At 34.6% G+C, this 20,300-nt stretch overlaps 1 protein-coding gene across 3 annotated transcripts in view; it reads right to left on the reverse strand.

The window, feature by feature from the left end:
* LOC130622502 (ankyrin repeat and SOCS box protein 11-like) overlaps nucleotides 1-20,300 on the reverse strand; it is a 62,215-nt gene that overhangs the window by 9,910 nt on the left and 32,005 nt on the right. For all 3 annotated transcript variants that reach the window (XM_057437960.1, XM_057437959.1, XM_057437961.1), the window contains exons 4-7: nucleotides 16,886-16,956; nucleotides 16,715-16,773; nucleotides 16,553-16,605; nucleotides 15,875-15,933 (exon numbers count right to left, since the gene is read on the reverse strand). In XM_057437960.1, coding sequence (XP_057293943.1) covers nucleotides 15,875-15,933; nucleotides 16,553-16,605; nucleotides 16,715-16,773; nucleotides 16,886-16,956 — 242 coding nt within the window. The remainder of the gene's footprint in view (nucleotides 1-15,874; nucleotides 15,934-16,552; nucleotides 16,606-16,714; nucleotides 16,774-16,885; nucleotides 16,957-20,300) is intronic.

A 20,300-nucleotide genomic window follows, 5' to 3' on the forward strand; every position in this document is an offset into this window, starting at 1 on the left:
GCCTTAATTAAAAAATTTGTGAGCAAACTGTTTTGCATTTTTTGACGTAAATTGTGGTTTAAACTGAAAAATAAAAATTAGAAGGTTTTGAGTGATTTTAAAGATCTAGTCGGAAAGAATTTACTAGTTTTCAAAGTTAATCGGCGGGAAGTGACAAAACTTGCTGTGAAAAACACATGACTACAGAATAGGTATCTCTTTTTTGAAATCCTAGCAAAGTTACAAATTCATAAAAATAGAAAGAATAAAGACACTGTACCCATAAGGTAAAGATAAGGTGTCTTATTTATTAATCCTAAAAAACGTCGAAAATAGATAAACGTAACAAAGGTTTTTTAAAATGAGGCTAAGATCAAAATGAAAAAAATCTCTCTAATTTGTGATGCTTTTTTATGAAAGAGTTGTTTAGTGTGTATTTTTAGTATAAAAGTAATATGAGAAAAATCCTTCAGTTTGAGTACTTTCAATGCCACGAAAAAAGATTTTTTTTCTGATAAATAATGAAAAAATGTTATAGAATACAAAAGCATGAAAACTTCAAACCTGCTCATAGAAATAGAAACTAAAATAATGTCAAAGTGGGTTAACTTAAGGAAAAAGTATTTTTTCTGGTCCCTTTCAAGACTCAAATTTACCAACTACATGCTTACACAATGAATAGATGGATTTCTTAGAAACATTATTCAAAGTCGATTTCAAACTATCGCAAATCCGACTCTGCGAACCTCCGTCGTGTAAAAGTTGAATGTGGTGTTAGTATACAGGATCAAAAGGGATGGCAGTGTTCTTTTGAGTATTCTAAACAGATTGATAGTTATCTTCTTTGTCAAGTGTTTTGCATATCAATTTCTGCGCGGCATCCATGATAAAATCATTCAACCAAGCACTTTTCCAGTTAAGGATTTCCCTATCTTCAATTTTGAGAAAATATTGATCATTTTACACATTCCTTAGCTCTCCTATTCGATATCTAACGACTCAATTGGTTGATTATCTTTGATTAGGATAGGGATAATTATTTTTTTCCAGTAGGTCTTCCGAGCCTGAAACATGGAATTATTTTTTGGCCCTAGTAAAAGCAAAGATGAATTCCATTTCTGACTGCTTTGCACTATGTATTGCTTCTTACTATTACTAAATATGATTGAACGATGTAAGGGATATGTAAAGTTGTACAAGGATTATCTATTATGTTAAGTGGGAAGGAGGAATTTACAGGTAAAGTTTTAAATACTTAATCTTCTCTTTTATCTAGATACCAGACAAAAAAAAGGAAAGAAATAGTTTATCAAAATCTATAGCAGTTGAAACTTTAAAAACTGTGAGTAAGAAATTCTTTATTTTTAAATTATATATCGTTAGCGTAGCATTTCAAAACTGTTGTTTTACGAATAAGAGGATTTTATTGAATTCAAAATAGTGGTATTAATTATAAAAATAGTGGTATATATTAATTAAGTGTAAAAAGTCAGAACTATCAACCTTAAGTAGGTTGATAGTTCTGACTTTACCTTAAGTAGTACCTTAAGTATATATATCTTATTTTTTCTAATTTTAGGAACTGTGGTACCTAATTTGTTTTATTTAGTTTTAATTAGGATATGTCTAATGAGTGTGGAATTAATGACAGCAGTAATACTGTTCGTGGCTTTAGACTGTTTAGTAATTTGGGTAGGTTTGTGTTGCAACAACGTGACAATAATCAAGGTTTAGTAGGTGCTATTTTGAGGCAACGATCACATATTTCCCAAAATTTTTAATTTCCACAGGAAATACAGAGAAATGTAGTGCCACGTTTATCTCGTAATGAGAATGTTGCCTTAGCTAGACGTAGGCAACACGCTCAATGTGTCGCATCTTTACGTCGATTGTAATCGACTGATCAGGCCAATACTAGGCAGCATAATGATAGTGTTAGACAGGCTGCTAGACGTAATGCAGAATCAGCTCAGCAAACTTGCAACAGACAATTTATGGAGGCTCAAAGGCACATTGTTTCTAGGCAATTAGAATCTAATGCGCAGGCTATAAATAGAAGGCAAGTTGATGTCCAAAGACATGCTGCTGTTCGTGCTCGCCGAAATGCGCCGTATTATAATATTGCGCGTCAAAATATATTGCCTAATTTATATTTTTTAGGTGCTATGAACAAAAAGTGTGAGTATTGTCAAGCTTTAAAGTTTCAAAATGAGAATTGTTTTAAATGTTGTCACACTGGTAAAGTTGCATTAGATAATTTGTCTCCTTACCCTCAGCAGCTTAGGGAATTATTCACAAATACAGATACTGTTCAGGCAAAGTACCTTCAGGCAAATACACGTAAGTATAATAGTGCCGTTGCATTTGCTTCTTTTGGAGCAAACCTTTGCTCCCCACATGGCCGTGGAACACCATGCTTTCGTATCTGTGGTGAAATATGGCATCGTGTTGGGGGTCTTCACCCTCCTGAAGGACAACCTCCTGTTTTTAACCAACTTTATATTTATGAAGCAGGTAGATCACTCAACGAAATAATGGCACGCCCAGAAAATAATGGCTGTAGAGAAGATGTACGTATGTACTCGCAACACCACTACAAATGTTGCAGTATTATACTTACCGTTTAGCTGTTCGGGAGTATTTCAGCCCGATTCATTATGGTAAGAAATTGTTTCAGCAGTATTGTGTTGATTCTTATGTTAAAAGTTGAAGGTAATAATTTAAATTACATTCGAGCAAATCAAACCAACCTTCGTGTTGGTAGTTATGAAGGTTTAGCTGACCATTTGAATGCACGAGCTGAAGTGCGAGGCCTTCAACCAGGTCCTATTGTTGTTTTTCCTTCAAGTTTTCAAGGAAGTCCACGTGCCATGACTTAAAACTATCAAGATGCTATGGCCGTCATTGGTAAGTTTGGAAAACCTGATTTTTTTCTGACTTTTCCGTGCAATCTAAAATGGCGTGAAATTAGAGAAAATTTGCTTGCAGGCCAACGTGCACATGATCGGCCTGATTTAGTTTCGAGTTTTTAAATTGAAACTAAATGAACTCCTTAAAGATGTTACTGAAATGGGAGTTCTAGGTAAGACTATAGCACATGTGTATGTTATAGAATTTTAAAAGAGGGGTTTGCCTCATTGTCATTTGTTAATTCATTTAGATCCCAATGACAAACTTAGGGATGCAGATGACATAGACGGTGTTATTTCAGCAGAAATTTCTAATCAACAGGAACACCCTAAGCTGTTTGAAATTGTACGATCGTGTATGATTCATGGACCATGTGGACATCTGAATCCTAATTCCAGATGTATGGAAGATGGCGTGTGCACTAAAAGTTTTCCAAAGAACTTTTTAGCATCTACCCTAGCTGAAGTCAACGGATACCCGTCATATAGACGTCGTAATAATGGTATGCATATCAATGTCAATAATGTTGACATAGATAATCGCTGGATTGTTCCATATAATCCATGGCTTTCCAAGAAATACAATGCACATATAAACTTGGAGGCGTGTTAAATACCTCTATAAGTATATTTATAAAGGTCATGATTGTGCCAACATTGAGATTAATGAACGTATTGATCATGATGAGGTGCATTCATTTTTAGATGCGCGGTATGTCAGTGCACCGGAAGCAGTATGGCGTCTTTTTGAATTTAACATGCACCAACAATCTCATGTTGTCCATAGATTGCCCATGCATTTGCCAAATAACCATATTGTTAAAATTAACAGCTTGGTTTGTGTTAAATGCAGAGAATCGCGATGCTCGCCAATATATGTATCCAGATATTCCTCTTCATTTTGTTTTCAACAAGAACAAAGTTTGGAAGCCAAGACAACGCAGTCATGGTAAAATTGTATCCAGAATGTATAGTGTAAGTCCTCGCGCAGGTGAGCGTTTTTATTTGCGTATGTTGCTACTGCATACACCTGGTGCAACTTCTTTTGAAGATTTACGAACTGTCAATGGCAATGTTGCTGAAACATTTCGTGACGCCTGTTTATTGCGTGGACACCTGCAAGATGATACGGAATGGAACAATACTTTACAGGAAGCTGTTAACTTTCAGCTGCCTCGACAATTGAGGCAACTGTTTGCGGTGATACTTACTCACTGTGAACCTTCTGATCCTTTTACTTTGTGGACAAGGTACAAGGATGCAATGTATGAAGATTATGTACGCCAAATGAATGAGGAGCAGGCTGAGTAAAAGCTGCTTCAAGATATTAATTTTGTACTTGGCAATTTGGTAAATCTCTTACTGATTATACTCTTCCTCACTGAGATGAATTGCCCCCAACCGAAAACGTTGATGTAGCTATGGAGGCTGAAAGAGCTTCTCAACTAAGGGCTCAACTTACTGACGAACAGACTGCGCTGGCTAATGCAGTCATAGAAGCTGTTGTTTTTATATTTCACTTTTATGTGTTTCAACTACTAATTATAATTTGTTATATTTTGAGTATAACTTTGGAAGGGCAGCCGTATGCAATAGATTGAATAGCTGATTTTGTATGAATTAATGAAAAATGTTGGTTTTTTTAACGTTTGGTTTCCCTTTTTCCCTGGTGCACTTCTGGAATGATAAACCAAGTATATAGTTTTAGCGTATTCCGCTTTTTACGTAACGGTTGTTATACGCCTTTGATTTTTTTAGACATTTTCCATTTTTATTTCATAATTTTTTTTATTATTTTTTTTGTTGCGCATACTTATACTTTTAGATTTTTTGTTTCAGCGTTTATAAACATAGAATAATGCAGATTGTGAGCAACCTCGATCCCAAGGCTTTTTTTTCTTTATGCCATCCCGTTATAAAAGAGACTAAGAGCCCGGGGTCGAGGTTGAAATGTGAGTTTTGAAAATTCAAATTACTGTGTTGTATGTTTTTGTATGGTATCCCTTACATCGGTTTAATGGGAGATTCAGTGGATTCTTCCACGGGAATTCAGCTAGTCTATATAATAATACGCTTGTGTGAGTAACCATGTGAGTCCACGACACGGAAAGTACGGGTCACTTTCTTACGATGTGGCGTTACGCTAAAATTTACCAAGTTAAAAAAACGCAAATCAGGAGTTACCATCTTTAAAATTTAATTTTTTTTGTAATTGAAAAATGAAACTCTCTTTTTTATTTTAACACTAAATTTGTAATTTGATTTATAATCATCTTTTTTTAAATTTTGGCTATGTAATTTAGCGCATATCACCGCCCGTTATTGTTAATTAACCCCCGGAAAGCAGCGCATCTTAGCTTTTACCGCCTCAATCTAAAGATATTGCTGAAAAAAACAGAGCCATCTATTGGTCAATACGGCATAAACAGAGAACCTTATTGGTTTATTTTTTAAAGGACCGTTACACTTTGTTCCCAGGCAACGCAGAGAAAAAGAAACAGATCAACAAAAAGATTGATGAAGCGCCAGGGGGCGAAGACCTGTTTTCTTTTTTCTTTTTTGATGTAAATATTACATATAGATCTAATTCTACGTATATATTTTAGTTTGTTTTAGTGACCGTTATCGTTTTTTGTTTAATTTGGCTTTATTTATTTTGTTTCAACACCGTTTTCTATTTCTTTAATTACGTATATCTAGCTAACCTCTTTAGTTTAATTTTTTTCTTCGTTATTTATTAAAATGTCATTTGGATTTACAGCTGTTTTTAATGAGCTGGGCAGGTTTATCATGCAGCGACCAGCAAATACACCTAATTACAATAATAGTAACGTTCCCATACGTTCCCGTGCATATTTAGCCAAATGATGCTGTTGATCAAAATGATGAGCGCCCCCCCCCCCCCTGCATCTGTTATTGCGAGAAGAACAAATGATGCTAACATTGGGGATGCTCTGAGAAGAGCTAGGCACGCTGTTGCGGTCCGTGCTTTAGAGGACAACAACGTTGCTGATGCAAGGCGACAACAACATGCTATTAATATGCGTGAAGTGCGAGTCAGGGCAAACAATAGAGAACAGGCAAATAATGCACGTCAAGTTAACGTCAGACCTGACCGTCAGATGAAGCAGCTACTCTAGGTGCGATGGATAAATTGTGTCTGCACTGCCAAGCACTCAAGTTTGTGGGGGAAAAACATTTTAAATGTTGCCAGTCTGGGAAAGTTCAGTTAGAACCTCTTTCTCCTTACCCTGTAGAGTTTCATTATTTATTAACTGGCATAACTGCTGCTGCAAAGCATTTTCAAAGAGGCATTAGAATTTATAATAATGCCTTTTCATTTGCTTCTTTTGGTGCAGATTTAAGACCACCTACTGGTAATGGTCCACCATGTTTTAGAATTTGTGGACAACTCCATCATAGGTCTGGATGCCTTCATCCTCCTGCCAATTTACTCCCTTGCTATAGTCAGCTATATATGATTGAGGCAGGTGAAGCATTTAATGCGAGTATGGCTAATCCGGCAAATGCTCAGTGTCGCGAAGATCTAATGCACATTCTTCATCAAGTTATAAATAGGGAATCACCATTTGTTGCAGCATACAAAAATATGGCACAAATAGAACAAGAGGAAAATCTAAGGGCCATGCAAGAAAATAGGTTGCCATCTGTTGTTAAAATGGTGATGAAGGCTGGACCAGATAAGCGAGGCTATAACGCGCACTCTCATGAAGAAGTTGCTGCTATTTTTCTTGGGGAAGATGGTGCTCCTCCAGTTCATAGGGACATAGTGATTTATCCTAAAGACCAACCCTTAACTAACATATCTACTATGTCTCCCAACCTTGATCCCATGGTTTATCCCATATTTTCCCACGAGGAGATGCAGGATGGCATCAATACATTCGTCATGTTGAGGGGCGTCGAACTGCCACACGACAACGTGTTAAGAAATTACAGTTCTATGTGTATCGCATTGCAATAAGAGATTTTTTTTAACTCTTTACACTATGGTCGTAAACTCTTTCAACAGTATATAGTGGACTGTTACTGTAGGGTGGAAGGAGAGAACGACTTAATTATATTCGTCTTAACCAAGCAAAATTAAGGGCAGACTCTTATGTTGGTCTTATGGACCACTTACATGCCGAAGCTGAAAATCGTAACCCTCAGCTTGGCAGAATGATTATACAACCTTCAACTTTTCCTGGTTCACCAAGAAATGTGAATCAAAATTACCTAGATGCTATGGCCATTGTTTCTAAATATGGAAAACCTCTTTTTAACTTTCACATGTAACCCCAAATGGCCTGAAATATCTGAAAATGTATTGACTGGTCTTAATGCATGTGATCGCCCTGACCTGTTCTCAAGGGTTTTTAAACTTAAGTTGAATAAGTTGGTTGAAGATATTCATAAAAATCATGTTTTAGGACGAACAGTGGCATATGTTCATGTCATAGAATTTAAAAAGCGTGGACTTCCTCACTGTCATATGCTTATTAATTATATAATGAGCATAAATTACGCACAGCTGAAGATATTGACCTTTCTATCTGTGCTGAAATACCAGATCCAGTGAGTAATCCAAATCTTTATGACATTGTGAAATCTACAATGGTTCATGGTCCCTGTGGTTATCTTAACCCTAACTCACCTTGCATGGAAGAGGGTAGTTGTTCTAAGAACTTCCCAAAAGACTTCTCCAATGTCATATCCACTGTATCGCAGAAGGAATAATGGCAGAACTTTTCAAATTCGTAACATAGAACTTGATAATAGGTGGATTGTTCCATACAATCCCTACTTGACAGAAAAATATCAGGCACATATTAATGTTGAGGCATGTGTTTCTATAAAATCTGTTAAGTATCTTTATAAGTATGTTTATAAAGGGCATGACTGTGCTAACATAGAAATACAAGAGGGACTTGACCATGATAAAGTTAAAACATTTTTAGATGCAAGGTATGTTTCGGCTCCTAAAGCTGCCTGGCGTCTATTTTCCTTTGAGCTCCATAAACAGTCACACACTATTTTTTGCTTATCGATGCATCTTCCTGAGCAACAGCGTGTACATTTTTGGTAATAAAGCCGCGGCACTTGAGAGGGCAAGGGAACAGGATACTCACCTAACTGCTTGGTTTAAAATAAATCAAGATAATGTTGCTGCTCGGGAGCATCTATATGCCAATATTCCACATTATTTTGTGTATCATAATAATGCCTGGTCTTCAAGGCAACAAGGTGGTGCAAAAATTGTCACTAGATTATATTCTGCCCAACCCAGTGAGGGTGAGCAGTTCTACTTGAGGATTTTACTTCTTTATGTCCCAGGTGCCACCTCCTTTGAGTCATTAAGAACATTTAACGGACTATTATTTCCAACCTTTCGTGAGGCATGCTTAGCTAGGGGACTTCTTGAAGATGAAAATGAATGGAATAGCACTCTTTTAGAAGTTGCTGCTATAGGTACACCTTGGCAGCTTCGACAGACATTTTCATTTATTTTAAGTCATTGTGAGGTGAACGATTCTTCAACATTATGGCTTACCCATAAAAATAATATGATGAAATATTATCTTCACACAATGCAGGATTATCAAGCTGAACAAGCTGCCTTAGGGTTTGTAAGTGGTATCATTGGTCAGTCAGGGAAGACACTTGCAGACTTTGGCCTTCCTGAAACAGAAGAGGTACCAGCAGAACCTCCACCTGATTTACTTTCTATTGCTCAGGAAGCTGATAATATTCGACCAACATTGAATTCTGAACAATTGGAGGCAGCTGACTCAATAATTAATGCTGTTGTAAATGTTCATAACAACACACCCCAAAATAACCGTTTATTTTTTCTTGATGGCCCTGGTGGAACAGGAAAAAACATGTACGTATAATTACATCATAAAGGAGTTAAAGCGTAGAGGCATGAAATTTGGTACGTCTGCTTGGACTGGCATTGCAGCAACACATTTAGATGGAGGAAGGACTGTTCACAGTCTTTTCAAGCTACTTGTACCAATTCTAGAGACAAGTACATGCAATGTCCCTCCTACCAGCAAGCATGCCACTTTCCTAATGCAACAAGATCTATACATATTTGATGAAGCATCAATGAAAATATGCCCTTCAAGCTACCGAGGGCATGTTTAAGGATATATCTAATGTTGACACCCTTTTTGGAGGAAAGGTCATTCTTCTAGGTGACTTTCGACAAATTTTGCCAGTTGTAAAAAGAGCCAGACCTGCTGAATTTGTAGAAACATGACTTAAAAGCTCTCATATTTGGCCCATGGTTCAGGTATTCAAGCTTGCAAATAATATGAGAGCTGGGCAGAATCAGCACATATTTTCAAGCTGGTTGTTACAACTTGGCAATGGCACTCTACCTGCAAAAGAATCAGCACCATTTAGAAATAGCATTGAAATACCAGATACTTGCATCATACGTGAGCAGGATGAGCAATCACATATTGATGTAGTATTTGGAGATAAAACATTGATGACTTTGCAAGTAGAGTTATTCTGACTCCCACAAACGATGTTGCCCTTGAGATTCCAGGGCAAGTAGTAGCATATAACAGTGCTGACTCTGTTGTGGCATGCTTTTTTTGTTTTCCTATATACTTAAGTTTTTCATTAAATTTTACTGTAGAAGATACCAGATCAGTTAACATTTTACAACAAATAATATTGTCTCTTTTGTGTGCCCTTAAAGCGTACCTTTTGTGAACAATCTGATTTTTAATATTTTTGTATTCCGTCATAAAGTTTATATTTATTTTTAGATTGTAGCATGCTTTGTAAATTATTTCTTGCTTGCTGAGATAAACCATTGCCTAAAAGGTAGGGCAATAATAGCATGTTAAAAATCAAGGTGAATACAAGGAATGTAAGTTTTATTAAATTTGTGTTCCTCTTCGCTACCAGTATGTGTCATCCCTAAATGAAAATAACTACTTCTTCTCTAATAAGCTATAATTGAGTTTACACAAGGAAAAAGATTATTTTCACAAAAAACCTTAAAATACAAACAATTTAAACACAAATGTGTATGTAATGTAAAAAAAATTAGCAAAGGCGCTATTCTCGTGGTAATCCCTTACATGTTTCCGTTTTTTGAACATGTGACTTTGTGGTTATCATATGTTCGGTTTTTTGTTAATAATCCAATAACATTGGTGATATTGGTGTTAAGTTGTAGATACTAGCTAAATTGCGAGATCGTCAGTTGATTACTACCGTCATCAGAATTTTTTATGACAACTACAAGACTGAACAATAAAAAATAAAAAATAAATAAATAAAAACGACCCTCAAACGGCCCTACCGAAGCAATATATAAGACTGAGAATGGCCATAAAACGACCTCTTACAACAGAAACAAGCACGTAGCAACACTATTCAAAATAACGTTTTTTTATTAAATCAAATAAATTTTCATCATGCAGACTAACGATCTCTTCAGTTCAAGCGAATTTGACGCTAGCAACGGAAATGGTGAGTAAAATTTACCTACTTTACAACATTTGATACTCCTAGCTAATAGAGAATGCTTGCTAAAGCATGGCCCGCTACCACGAGGAATTATTGATTAGTCCATACCCGGACGGGGCTGAAAATTCTGATGACGGTAGTAATCAACTGACGATCTCGCAATTTAGCTAGTATCTACAACTTAACACCAATATCACCAATGTTATTGGATTATTAACAAAAAACCGAACATATGATAACCACAAAGTCACATGTTCAAAAAACGGAAACATGTAAGGGATTACCACGAGAATAGCGCCTTTGCTAATTTTTTTTACATTACATACACAGTTGGCAAGAAAAGAATTACGCTATGGCTAACTATTTAGTTCATTTTGGCATACCGTTATAACTAAAACATATCAAAACATTATTGTCAAAAACAGATAATCAGTGCTGGTTAGGACCTCATATACAGGTAAGTATTTTTTTTACACTATATATCTGTTATGTTCTTTAAAATTAACTTCCAAGCAAATTATGCTATCTTTTTTTTTCTAGGTTGAAGCGCAAAGCCCCATGACTTGCCTTCCCGTGGCGCGCTTTGTTAACTGGATTATTTCCTTTATGTGGAAATAATTCATAAACTAAAAGTCAGGGCATAACAATTAAAATTGGCGGTCAATCTTGCTGCCCCCTCTTTCTCACTTTTATGGTTACCAAGACAACAGCTTATTCATTGTTACGATGTATCATACACTATACTGTTGAGGTAAGTTCAGCTACGATTTGCAGTGCGTTTGGAATGCTTAAGTTCTATGATCAGGAAATATCTCTGTTCATAACCAAAAGCGTTTTTTCGCATCAGACATTAGTTAACTCTTGGCTTTTTGTTTGTTTGTGTTTGTGTTTTTTTGTCTTTATATTGCTATTTCGTACCCTTCAATTATACAGAAAGAGAAATATAATAAAGAAATATAATATGAGAGATTTAGTGGATTCTTCCACGGGAATTCGGCTACCTCAATCCCAGTTTTAGCAGATTTAGCTTTTTACATAACCGTTGTTAGACACCTTCGATTATGTTAGACCTTTTGCATTTTTATTTTATTTTATTTTTATTTTGTTGTTGGACCTGCTTATATTTTTAAACGTTCTGTATAATGAAGATTGTGAGCAACCTCAATCCCAGGGCTTTTTTTCTCTTTTATTTTTATTTTTTTATTGCATGCTAATTTCTTTGGACGTTTTGTTTCAGCGGTTATAGCGGTTATGACTTTTAAAAATTCAAATTACTGTGTTCTATGTTTTTATGTGGCACCCATCATATGGACTCGATGAGAGATTCAGTGGATTCTTCCACGGGACTTCGGCTAGTCTATATAATAATACGCTTGTGTGAGTAACCATGTGAGTCTACTACACGCAAAGTACGGGTCACTTTCTTACGACGTGGCGTTACACTAAAACTTACCAAGTTGAAAAAAACGCAAATCAGGGGGTTACTATATAATCATTTTATTCTTCTTTCTTATTACCTTAAAAAAAAAACTCTATTTTACTGAAAACTTTATTTTATTGAAACTATTTTTTTTTTATTTTTAAGCGTTTTTATTAGTTTTGTTTTTATTTTAAAAGCCCCACGGAGTGGTTATAAATATAATAAATTAATTTTACCCCCGGATTAATGTGCACGCCGTATCTAGTGCACGCCGTATCTAACGGAAACAAGTTGTTTATTAATTGAAAAAAGAAAAGCGGAGCGAAGAAGGTTGTCTGTTTTTCAAAGTAATTCTGGAAAAAGTTATTTCAAACAATCTTTACTCATCATGAGGTTAGATTTAAAGCTTATATTTGTTTTTCTATATTTTCCATTTTTGTGTTCTGGGACCGAGGTTTCTTCCTTTTATAGAAATTTTATTGGATTCGAATATGAATGTAATTCGAATCTGAAATGTAAAAAACAAACTGTTGTGTTGTTGTCGAACGAAGTTTGTGTTGTAGTTAGAAATATTTCTAACGTACGATGATTTAACATCACAAAGAGAACTGATTGGAAATGTTTTAGGCAATGTTATGCATCTTCAATTCGTTCTCTTTGGGATGAAACGAAGTTTAGTATTCGAAGTAAAAAACTGATTGGAGTTTTATAAGAGAACGCTAGCAAGCTACATACTGAGAAGTAAAAGAAAAGCAGGTGCGTTGTTTAGATTATTTAGTAGAGAAATGAACTTGGGTGTATGACGAGTTTATAGCCGTTTCTTTCAGAGCTAAATTTTCCTTAAATATTAAGTTTGTTGCTGTGTCTTGAGCCGGAAAATATTTTCTTTAAGCACTTATTTTGTAAGAACATACTCTGAAAAATGGGTCAGAAGTTTAGAATATCCTAAAATATGTCTAAGCTTAATAGTTTGTTTAAATATGAACATTTGTATGACGCACAAAATTGATTAGAAGTTTACTTTTTTATTGTATATCAAACGAACTGAACTTTTTTTGTCAAAGCAATGGGCCGTTACATGTAGTAGAATTACCATTAGCTAGCTATAGTAACTTATAGCATGCTTTTTTTTCATTAAGGCATTATATATTTTCAGGCAATAGTCATGTTAAAAACATATTGAGAAAAATGAGGATAGCATTTGTCAAAAAATTTAAGAACATCGAGGCTCGAAAATTCTTATAAAAACAGCGTGCAGAATTTACATAAACTGTTCTTAACACTATAACCTAAATTTAAATTAATGTTTACATCTGTTACGTTACGATCGTTTGAAATATATTCGATTCTTAAATTCGAAGACGCTGCATTGTTATGTTCTTTGATTTTATGCGTGACTTTCTTGATTATAAGTTTGGGTCTGTAAGGCAAACTTCTTTTAATATTTTGGATTGAAATATTTCGGTAGATATACAATATACCAAACGATTCAAGTTTTTATATTTCTCTTTTATGTATTTCCAACTATTAATTTCTTATATTTTGAGTAAAATTTTGAAAGGTTTGCCGTATGCAATAGACTGAATAGCTTATTTTGTATGACTTACAAAAAATGTTGGATTTTCTTTTATGCTTGGTATCCTTTTTTCCCTGGTGTAATTCTGGAATGGCAAAGCAAGTATAAAGTTTCAGCGTATTTCGCTTTTTACGTAACGGTTGTTAGACACCTTTGATTTTTTTGGGCATTTTCCATTTTTATTTCATAATTTTTTATTATTTTTTTGTTGGACATGCTTATATTTTTAGACGTTTTGTTTCAGCGGTTATACACATAGAATAATGCAGATTGTGAGCAACCTCGACCCCAGGGCTTTTTTTCTCTTTTTGCCACCCCGTTATAAAAGAGACAATGAGTCTGGGGTCGAGGTTAAAATGTTAGTTTTGAAAATTCAAATTACTGAGTTCTATGGGATTTAATTGGAAAGATATCACTACAATGTTGTGTGTGTCGCGGTGGACAGTAGCCAGGAGAGTGAATGAATTGGGTATATCTGAACGTACAGGATATTCTAATATATCGGATTTTCAACTCGAAACTGTTCTGAACGAATTTAAAGAAATCCAAGGTTGCTTTGTAAGACGATCCTTGGCTATTGGCTACCTGAGATATAAGGGTCTACGTGTTCAACAGAGAAGAGTAACTGAAAAATTGCGTAAAAAAATAAAATTCTGTCAGAAAACCTTTCGTGTATATATAACATTTTGGACAAAAATTTATATTAAAAAAGTATTTGAGACAATGTAAATGTATTTCTTCGGTTCTGATAATCGGTCGTAATGCTACGAGCTGTGTTAGAGATAACGTCTTAAGTCCTTCTATATAAATAGTTTGATTGCCTTGAAGAATTTTGGCTATTCAATTCTTCTCGAATAATTCTCTTTACACAATCTTCCCTAACGCCAGATGTGTTAGGAGATTCGGTCATGTTGTTCAACTAGAGGGAAGCGTGGCTCTTCGACAAAAGTCGACTTTGGTCTCGGTTTGTTACATTGTGTATTTACAGGACCAGATTTACCGCTAGAAAAAGCTAAAAATAATTTTTCTTTTATGAATATTTCTAGCATGACAGAAACTTTTTTTATTACAAAAGTTTTTTCGTGCATGCAAAAATGTATCACTTTAGCGAAAGAATTTCTTTCTACCATGTAAGAATTTACTCTATTAATAAATAATTGAGCTTGCATATGAAAATATGAATTTTGCTACATATAATCAACCATAATTACAATGCACCTAAAACTTTGAGGTCAAATAACTTGGAAACAAGGTGGTGACGTCAATGATTTTTCACCACGTGGGTAACTAGGGGCGACCTGGGAATAATTTGGGTAAGTTTCCCAAACCTGGGTCCCCGAATCCGTTTTGGAATGAACGGGTTGATGACGTCATTAGAAAATCTTCAAACTCTAAATATCTCAGCAACCGTTTGTCAAAAGTACATGATCCTATACATTTTCTAGATCAGCGTTTCAAGATCTATATGATGAAGGCAACAGGCATACAAGTTTCTAAAAAGTATTTTTAGGTTTCGACGGGCCGTCAGTAAAATTTTCAAACCCTTATATCTCATTAACCGCTCATTAAAAGCACATGATCCTATACATTTTACTTGATCAGCGCTTTAAGCTCTACACAATAGAGGCAACGTGAAAACAAGCTTCTGAATTACTTTTGTGGATGGGTTGCTGACGTCATCAAATTTCAAAAAACGCTTCTTTTTCATTGTACCCAAAATCCTACAGGATACACTTTCTTGTTAGAATAATTTTTTAGGAGCAATGAGCCTGGAAAATGGTTAAAAAATAACTATAAGAACAATTTCAGGCTGAAAAAGTAACTAAAGCTAAAAACCCATTAACAAGCTTTTAGAATAAAAATTGCGCTGAAAGTTAAGGAATTCACTAAAAGTGTGCCAATTTAGTGACAAAAATAAAGACATCCTTTAATTTCAAGAAACCAGTTTTTAAAGACTCCATTGTAATCAAAATCTGCACTTGCTTAGCCTTAGGTTGATATTACTACAAAAGATATCTGCCATAAAATATTTGGTGGTCTACTAGAGATACATTTTTAAAAACTGGTTTCTACATAAGAAAACGTAACTGTTTGTAAAATCTTCCAACTTGATTTTCCTTTTAATAGGGCAATACTGGAAAACCCGGATCCAGGAAAGGCACATAAATCTATAGAACCCAGGAGCCAGGATTCTAGATGAGGGACCCAAGATTCTAGAGGAGGAACCAGGACCTAAGATCAAATAGAAGGACTCAAGAACCAAAGGGAGAACCCAGGAATCTGAAGGAGGACCCAGGAATGTAAAGGACCCAGCACACGAGACACTCAGGAAGACCCATTTCAATTAACACATAACAGAAAAATCTTAGTAATTTTAACAACAAAAATACAGGTGTAGTTCCCATTGGTTCACCAATTTAGCCCATAGCATTAATAGTACGATTCATTACAACTTAGTATGGTTTGGAGTTCTCAACTAAAGGAAAATGATACCTTTCTTAAGATTCCTTTTTCTACCAGAATCATTCTGGAACTTTTTGTGCAACCACAAGCTAAACAAAAACGTTTGACATAGTAAATTGTCATTTCTATCGGATCTTTTTCAGACACTGATTAATTTGATAAGGCAATGGTGATAAAACAATCCATTTTATTATTTGGTCCATTATCACACGATCATAAAATCTATATTTCTTTCTTCTTGAACATTAACTCTTAATTTTAGGAAAACGAGAGCAATGTTCCACGGATTTTGCTTTATCACCATTAAACAAAAACTTTCAGTCAATTAATTTGCAATATTGCAAAAACTGTAAACATTTAACTATGCAATTCTTTCTTGTAGTAAAAATACAGTGGGTATAATGTGAAAAAATAGCTAGCTAGCTAGCTCAATAAGAATGCTTTTCATTCTATTCCAAACAACATTACCATGCTTAATGTTTTAACCACAATTTTTTCAAATCATTTACAGACGTAATTGTACCTTTCATCCTCCTAGATTGTACACAATATCCAATTGTCACAATAGCCAATCAACATTCTCGGCGATATATACTGACCGTAATCCTACCCGTTGCGACTCAGCGCTGCTTGAGTGAGATTCAAACTGAATAAATTCTTAGTTGTGTATCCTGGCCACTTTACCATTGAGGAGACATGCGTTCTTACCTGCAAATAATGGCCATATTTTGTCAGAGACAGAAGCGAAATCAGCTGGAGTTCTGAAACATAAGAAACAATGTCTAATTAATTAATGCATATCAATAATATTAAGCGTAAATTGTATAGCATTGAACGAACTGCGTCTGCAAGTTGTCAACAAATGTGTACCTTTCCCCAAAGTCTTTAGAATAAGGATTTGCATTATGCTCCAACAAAAACATTATAATCTAAACAATAAAAATCATACAAAATTATGTCACACTCTCAACAGAATTTCTCGGAAACACACTATAGCACTGTTTAAACACTGATATATGTTGCTTCTAGAAACTTTTTCACCTTCCCGTTTTCTTGAAATGCTGCTGCATGTAGTGGTGTCCATAATGTGTCAGCATTTTTATGATTGACATCTAAGAATTTAAAAAACATGATTCAATGTTTTTGAGACGGATCATTAATCGCATATTCTATTTTTTTCATTTTACTCCTTTAAGTTATGTTAACATGAGTTATGGCTAATAGATGTCGGTATCTAAACTTTGTTACCAGGGCACGTATAGAAGTCTAAGCAGAATTCATAGTATTTTTACAATTAGTAAGTTTTTATTGTTTATTTAATAATTAAGTAACATTTTGTCACACAAACTACAATTGTTAATGAAAAAAAATTTTTAATTATAGTCTACGTAATGGCATAGAACAACATAATATTCCTAATAACAATATTCCTACATTAACGTCGGAAGCTGAGTGTTTTATTGAAACAGGCCCCTGCCCCTGGTAAGGTCATATTTTTGCTTCACTTTGAATCATCTGCCTTATTTGCACGGAGTGCAATTTTCTTGTGACATGTGCAGGAACGCTCTGTGTGAACCAAAAAATTTTCATGCCGGCATGAAATTTCATGCCGGCATGAGTTTCATGTCGGGTACGTGTAAACAGCCCCTAAGTGGTTTAAAATTTGAATTGACTGGGTTCGTTTTCTTTTGCGGCTAAAATTGACACGGCAAACAAAAAAATGCTGAAAATGGTGATATCAATAGACCATTTCTATGCGACGTAATGTTCTGATTTTGAGTTAATAACAATGCAAACAATAGACCACAAAAGTTGAATCTATGAATTTTAATAATAGCAAGAATGTGTGCGCATGAGTAAAAAAGTGTCGCAAAGTAGCGTAAACTTTGTAAACATTGGCATCTATATGGTGGTACATTTTATGTTTCTTTTTTGTCACCTAATCCAAAATTTCGACAAAAAATGATGGCGACAACAAAATGTTGATATTTTCCCACCCAAATCGTTTTAGGCCAATATTGGTCCAATCAAAAAATGTTTCTGTTTCGAAAAGATTGACGAAAAGTATGATAGTGGCGTAAAAATGCTTTTTCTTCACCTAGTCCATAATTAGATTAAATATTAAAAGTGCTTCAAGACTATTTTAGGTCAAATTTGTAGATATTTCATATTTTTACGGCTAAACTGGGCCAGGAATTAAATTTTTTAACTGCAAAGGCATCTCATATTAAATATTAAGTGAATATTGAGAAAAAGTTAAAATATTAATTTTTCAACAAGTCGATTAAGCCTGTGGAAAACCCACTTAGAAGAACAATTAAAAAGGTCTGTTTTATGAAGTTTAATGACGTTCATATAATACATAAAAAACTTTTGAGAAATTGGTATACCCGTTGCCTCTATTGTCTAGAGCTAGTAACACTGATTTAAAAAATCTATACGATCATGATCATGATACGATCATACAGAAGGAGAAACAACCCTCTTGATTCTATTGAAACACTTTCTAGCATGTGTCTGTATAGAAACTTAAATTCAAACTTTGGCGGTTTTGTGAATAAATTATTCGAAAATTGAAATACGCGGTTATGATTGGCTTTGAGTAAACAATTACAGTATTCTCTGGTTGGTTAATTTCTAAATGAAAAAGTTGGTTACTAAAGTAATAACTTTTCAAAATTAAAAAATTATACATAAATTTTTTTTTAAACGAGCTATTAATCACTTCTGCAATTTTTTCTCAAAGCCATTTTTTTAAAAAAACTAAACTTTTGATTACATGTTTTTGTTACTTTTTCTTCTAAACGTTTTTGATCTTTGTTGAGCGACTTTCAGAGATAAAACACGTGCAAACTGCAACAAAATATCACCTCACTGTGAGCATGTTTCTTTGAAAACAAACATTAAGAGGCTGTTTACATGTACCCGACATGAAACTCATGCGGGCGTGAAATTTCATGCCGGCATGAAATTTTTTCGGTGCACACAAAATGTTCCTGCCGGCATGAAATGAATTTATTCTCAAATACATGCTGGCCATTGCACTGGCGAAAAAAAATTTTCTTCAATAAATGAACATATATAGCTTTTGATTTCTGTGTCATTCAGCTTCTTTATGCAGCACTTGTGTATATTATAAGCTGTTTTCATACAGGAATGAAACACATTTTGTGTTCACACCGTAATATTATGCTCAAAAAGCTACGACATGATATTTCATGCCCGTCTTAAGGACGAGCATGAAATCATGGCGGCATGCAATAATTTCATGTCGACTTTGACGTGTGAACAGCAATAGGGTTTCCTGAAGACATCGAAATGAACTCATGCCGGCAGGAGTTTCATGCCAGCATGAAAAAATGCGTGTAAACGGGGTCTAAGATTTTGAAATTTAATTAACATTCTTCTCGTATGCATTTTTCTTGAAACAGATAAATACTCTTGAAACACCTCTTTTACATTTGAAACTCTACTTTTGTGTTTAGTTGTAAGTACATAAACTGGATTTACAATTTCATCGTGATATGTAATTATGTTATTACAAATGCATAATTAGCAACGAAAGCACATGCTATAGTATTTTGTAAACAAAAAAAGAAAGTTTATTTTATTTTAAAACAACTTTCTGGAATCAGAACTTATTTTATCAGTTAAAATAAACATTAATCTTCCACACATTTCGTCCGGCGCCTATCTATCAATATTTTTTTTCATGGTCAAAGTGGTATACTCAAGCCTGTAAAATAGGTTAATATCACGGTTAAACGCTTATTTTAAAAGGTATTGTTAAAGATAATTAACTGCTATATATATGGAGGTGTGGCACTAGAGGGCTAAAATATGCTGATATCAGCAGCAAAAATCTGAAAATCATAAGGCAGAACCACATTTTTTCAAAATTACCCAGGGTTCGTTGTCCATCATATTGGGCAGCGCTGAAACTTGTGAACGAGACGCGGTTGGAACTAAGGAAGTCTTAATTTTTTTTTTTCATTGGATTTACAAGAATTTGAGGTACCCCACAATGAGAAGTAAAGAACAGAAACGTCTTTCTGATGTCTGATGATAAAAAATGGTCGCATCTGGATAATATTTATTTTGTGACTTTAAGCTACCTAGCTAGTACCATGCCAGCACTTCAGGGGCACATTTGTTATTAAACAATGACGTGATAAAGTACAAAAGCTAAATATATTATTTTTATGTAGCTTGCTACACAAAAGATTTTTTAAGGCATTATGTCAGTTTAAATAAAGATAGCTAGCTATCTATTTGGACCTCCCATAACAGTGGAGACTTGAGTATATAGCTAGTTAGGTATGTAAGGCATTGCATGTTGGTTAAATATGTTGCCGCAACAAACAGAAACCTGTATTTCATAAATAAATTTCTACAAATGTTCAGGTTTCTTTTATCGAACGGGAACCTATTTTTCATAAATAAATTTTTGTAGATT

Source organism: Hydractinia symbiolongicarpus, chromosome 12 (assembly GCF_029227915.1).
Source record: "Hydractinia symbiolongicarpus strain clone_291-10 chromosome 12, HSymV2.1, whole genome shotgun sequence".
NCBI classification, from domain to species: domain Eukaryota; kingdom Metazoa; phylum Cnidaria; class Hydrozoa; order Anthoathecata; family Hydractiniidae; genus Hydractinia; species Hydractinia symbiolongicarpus.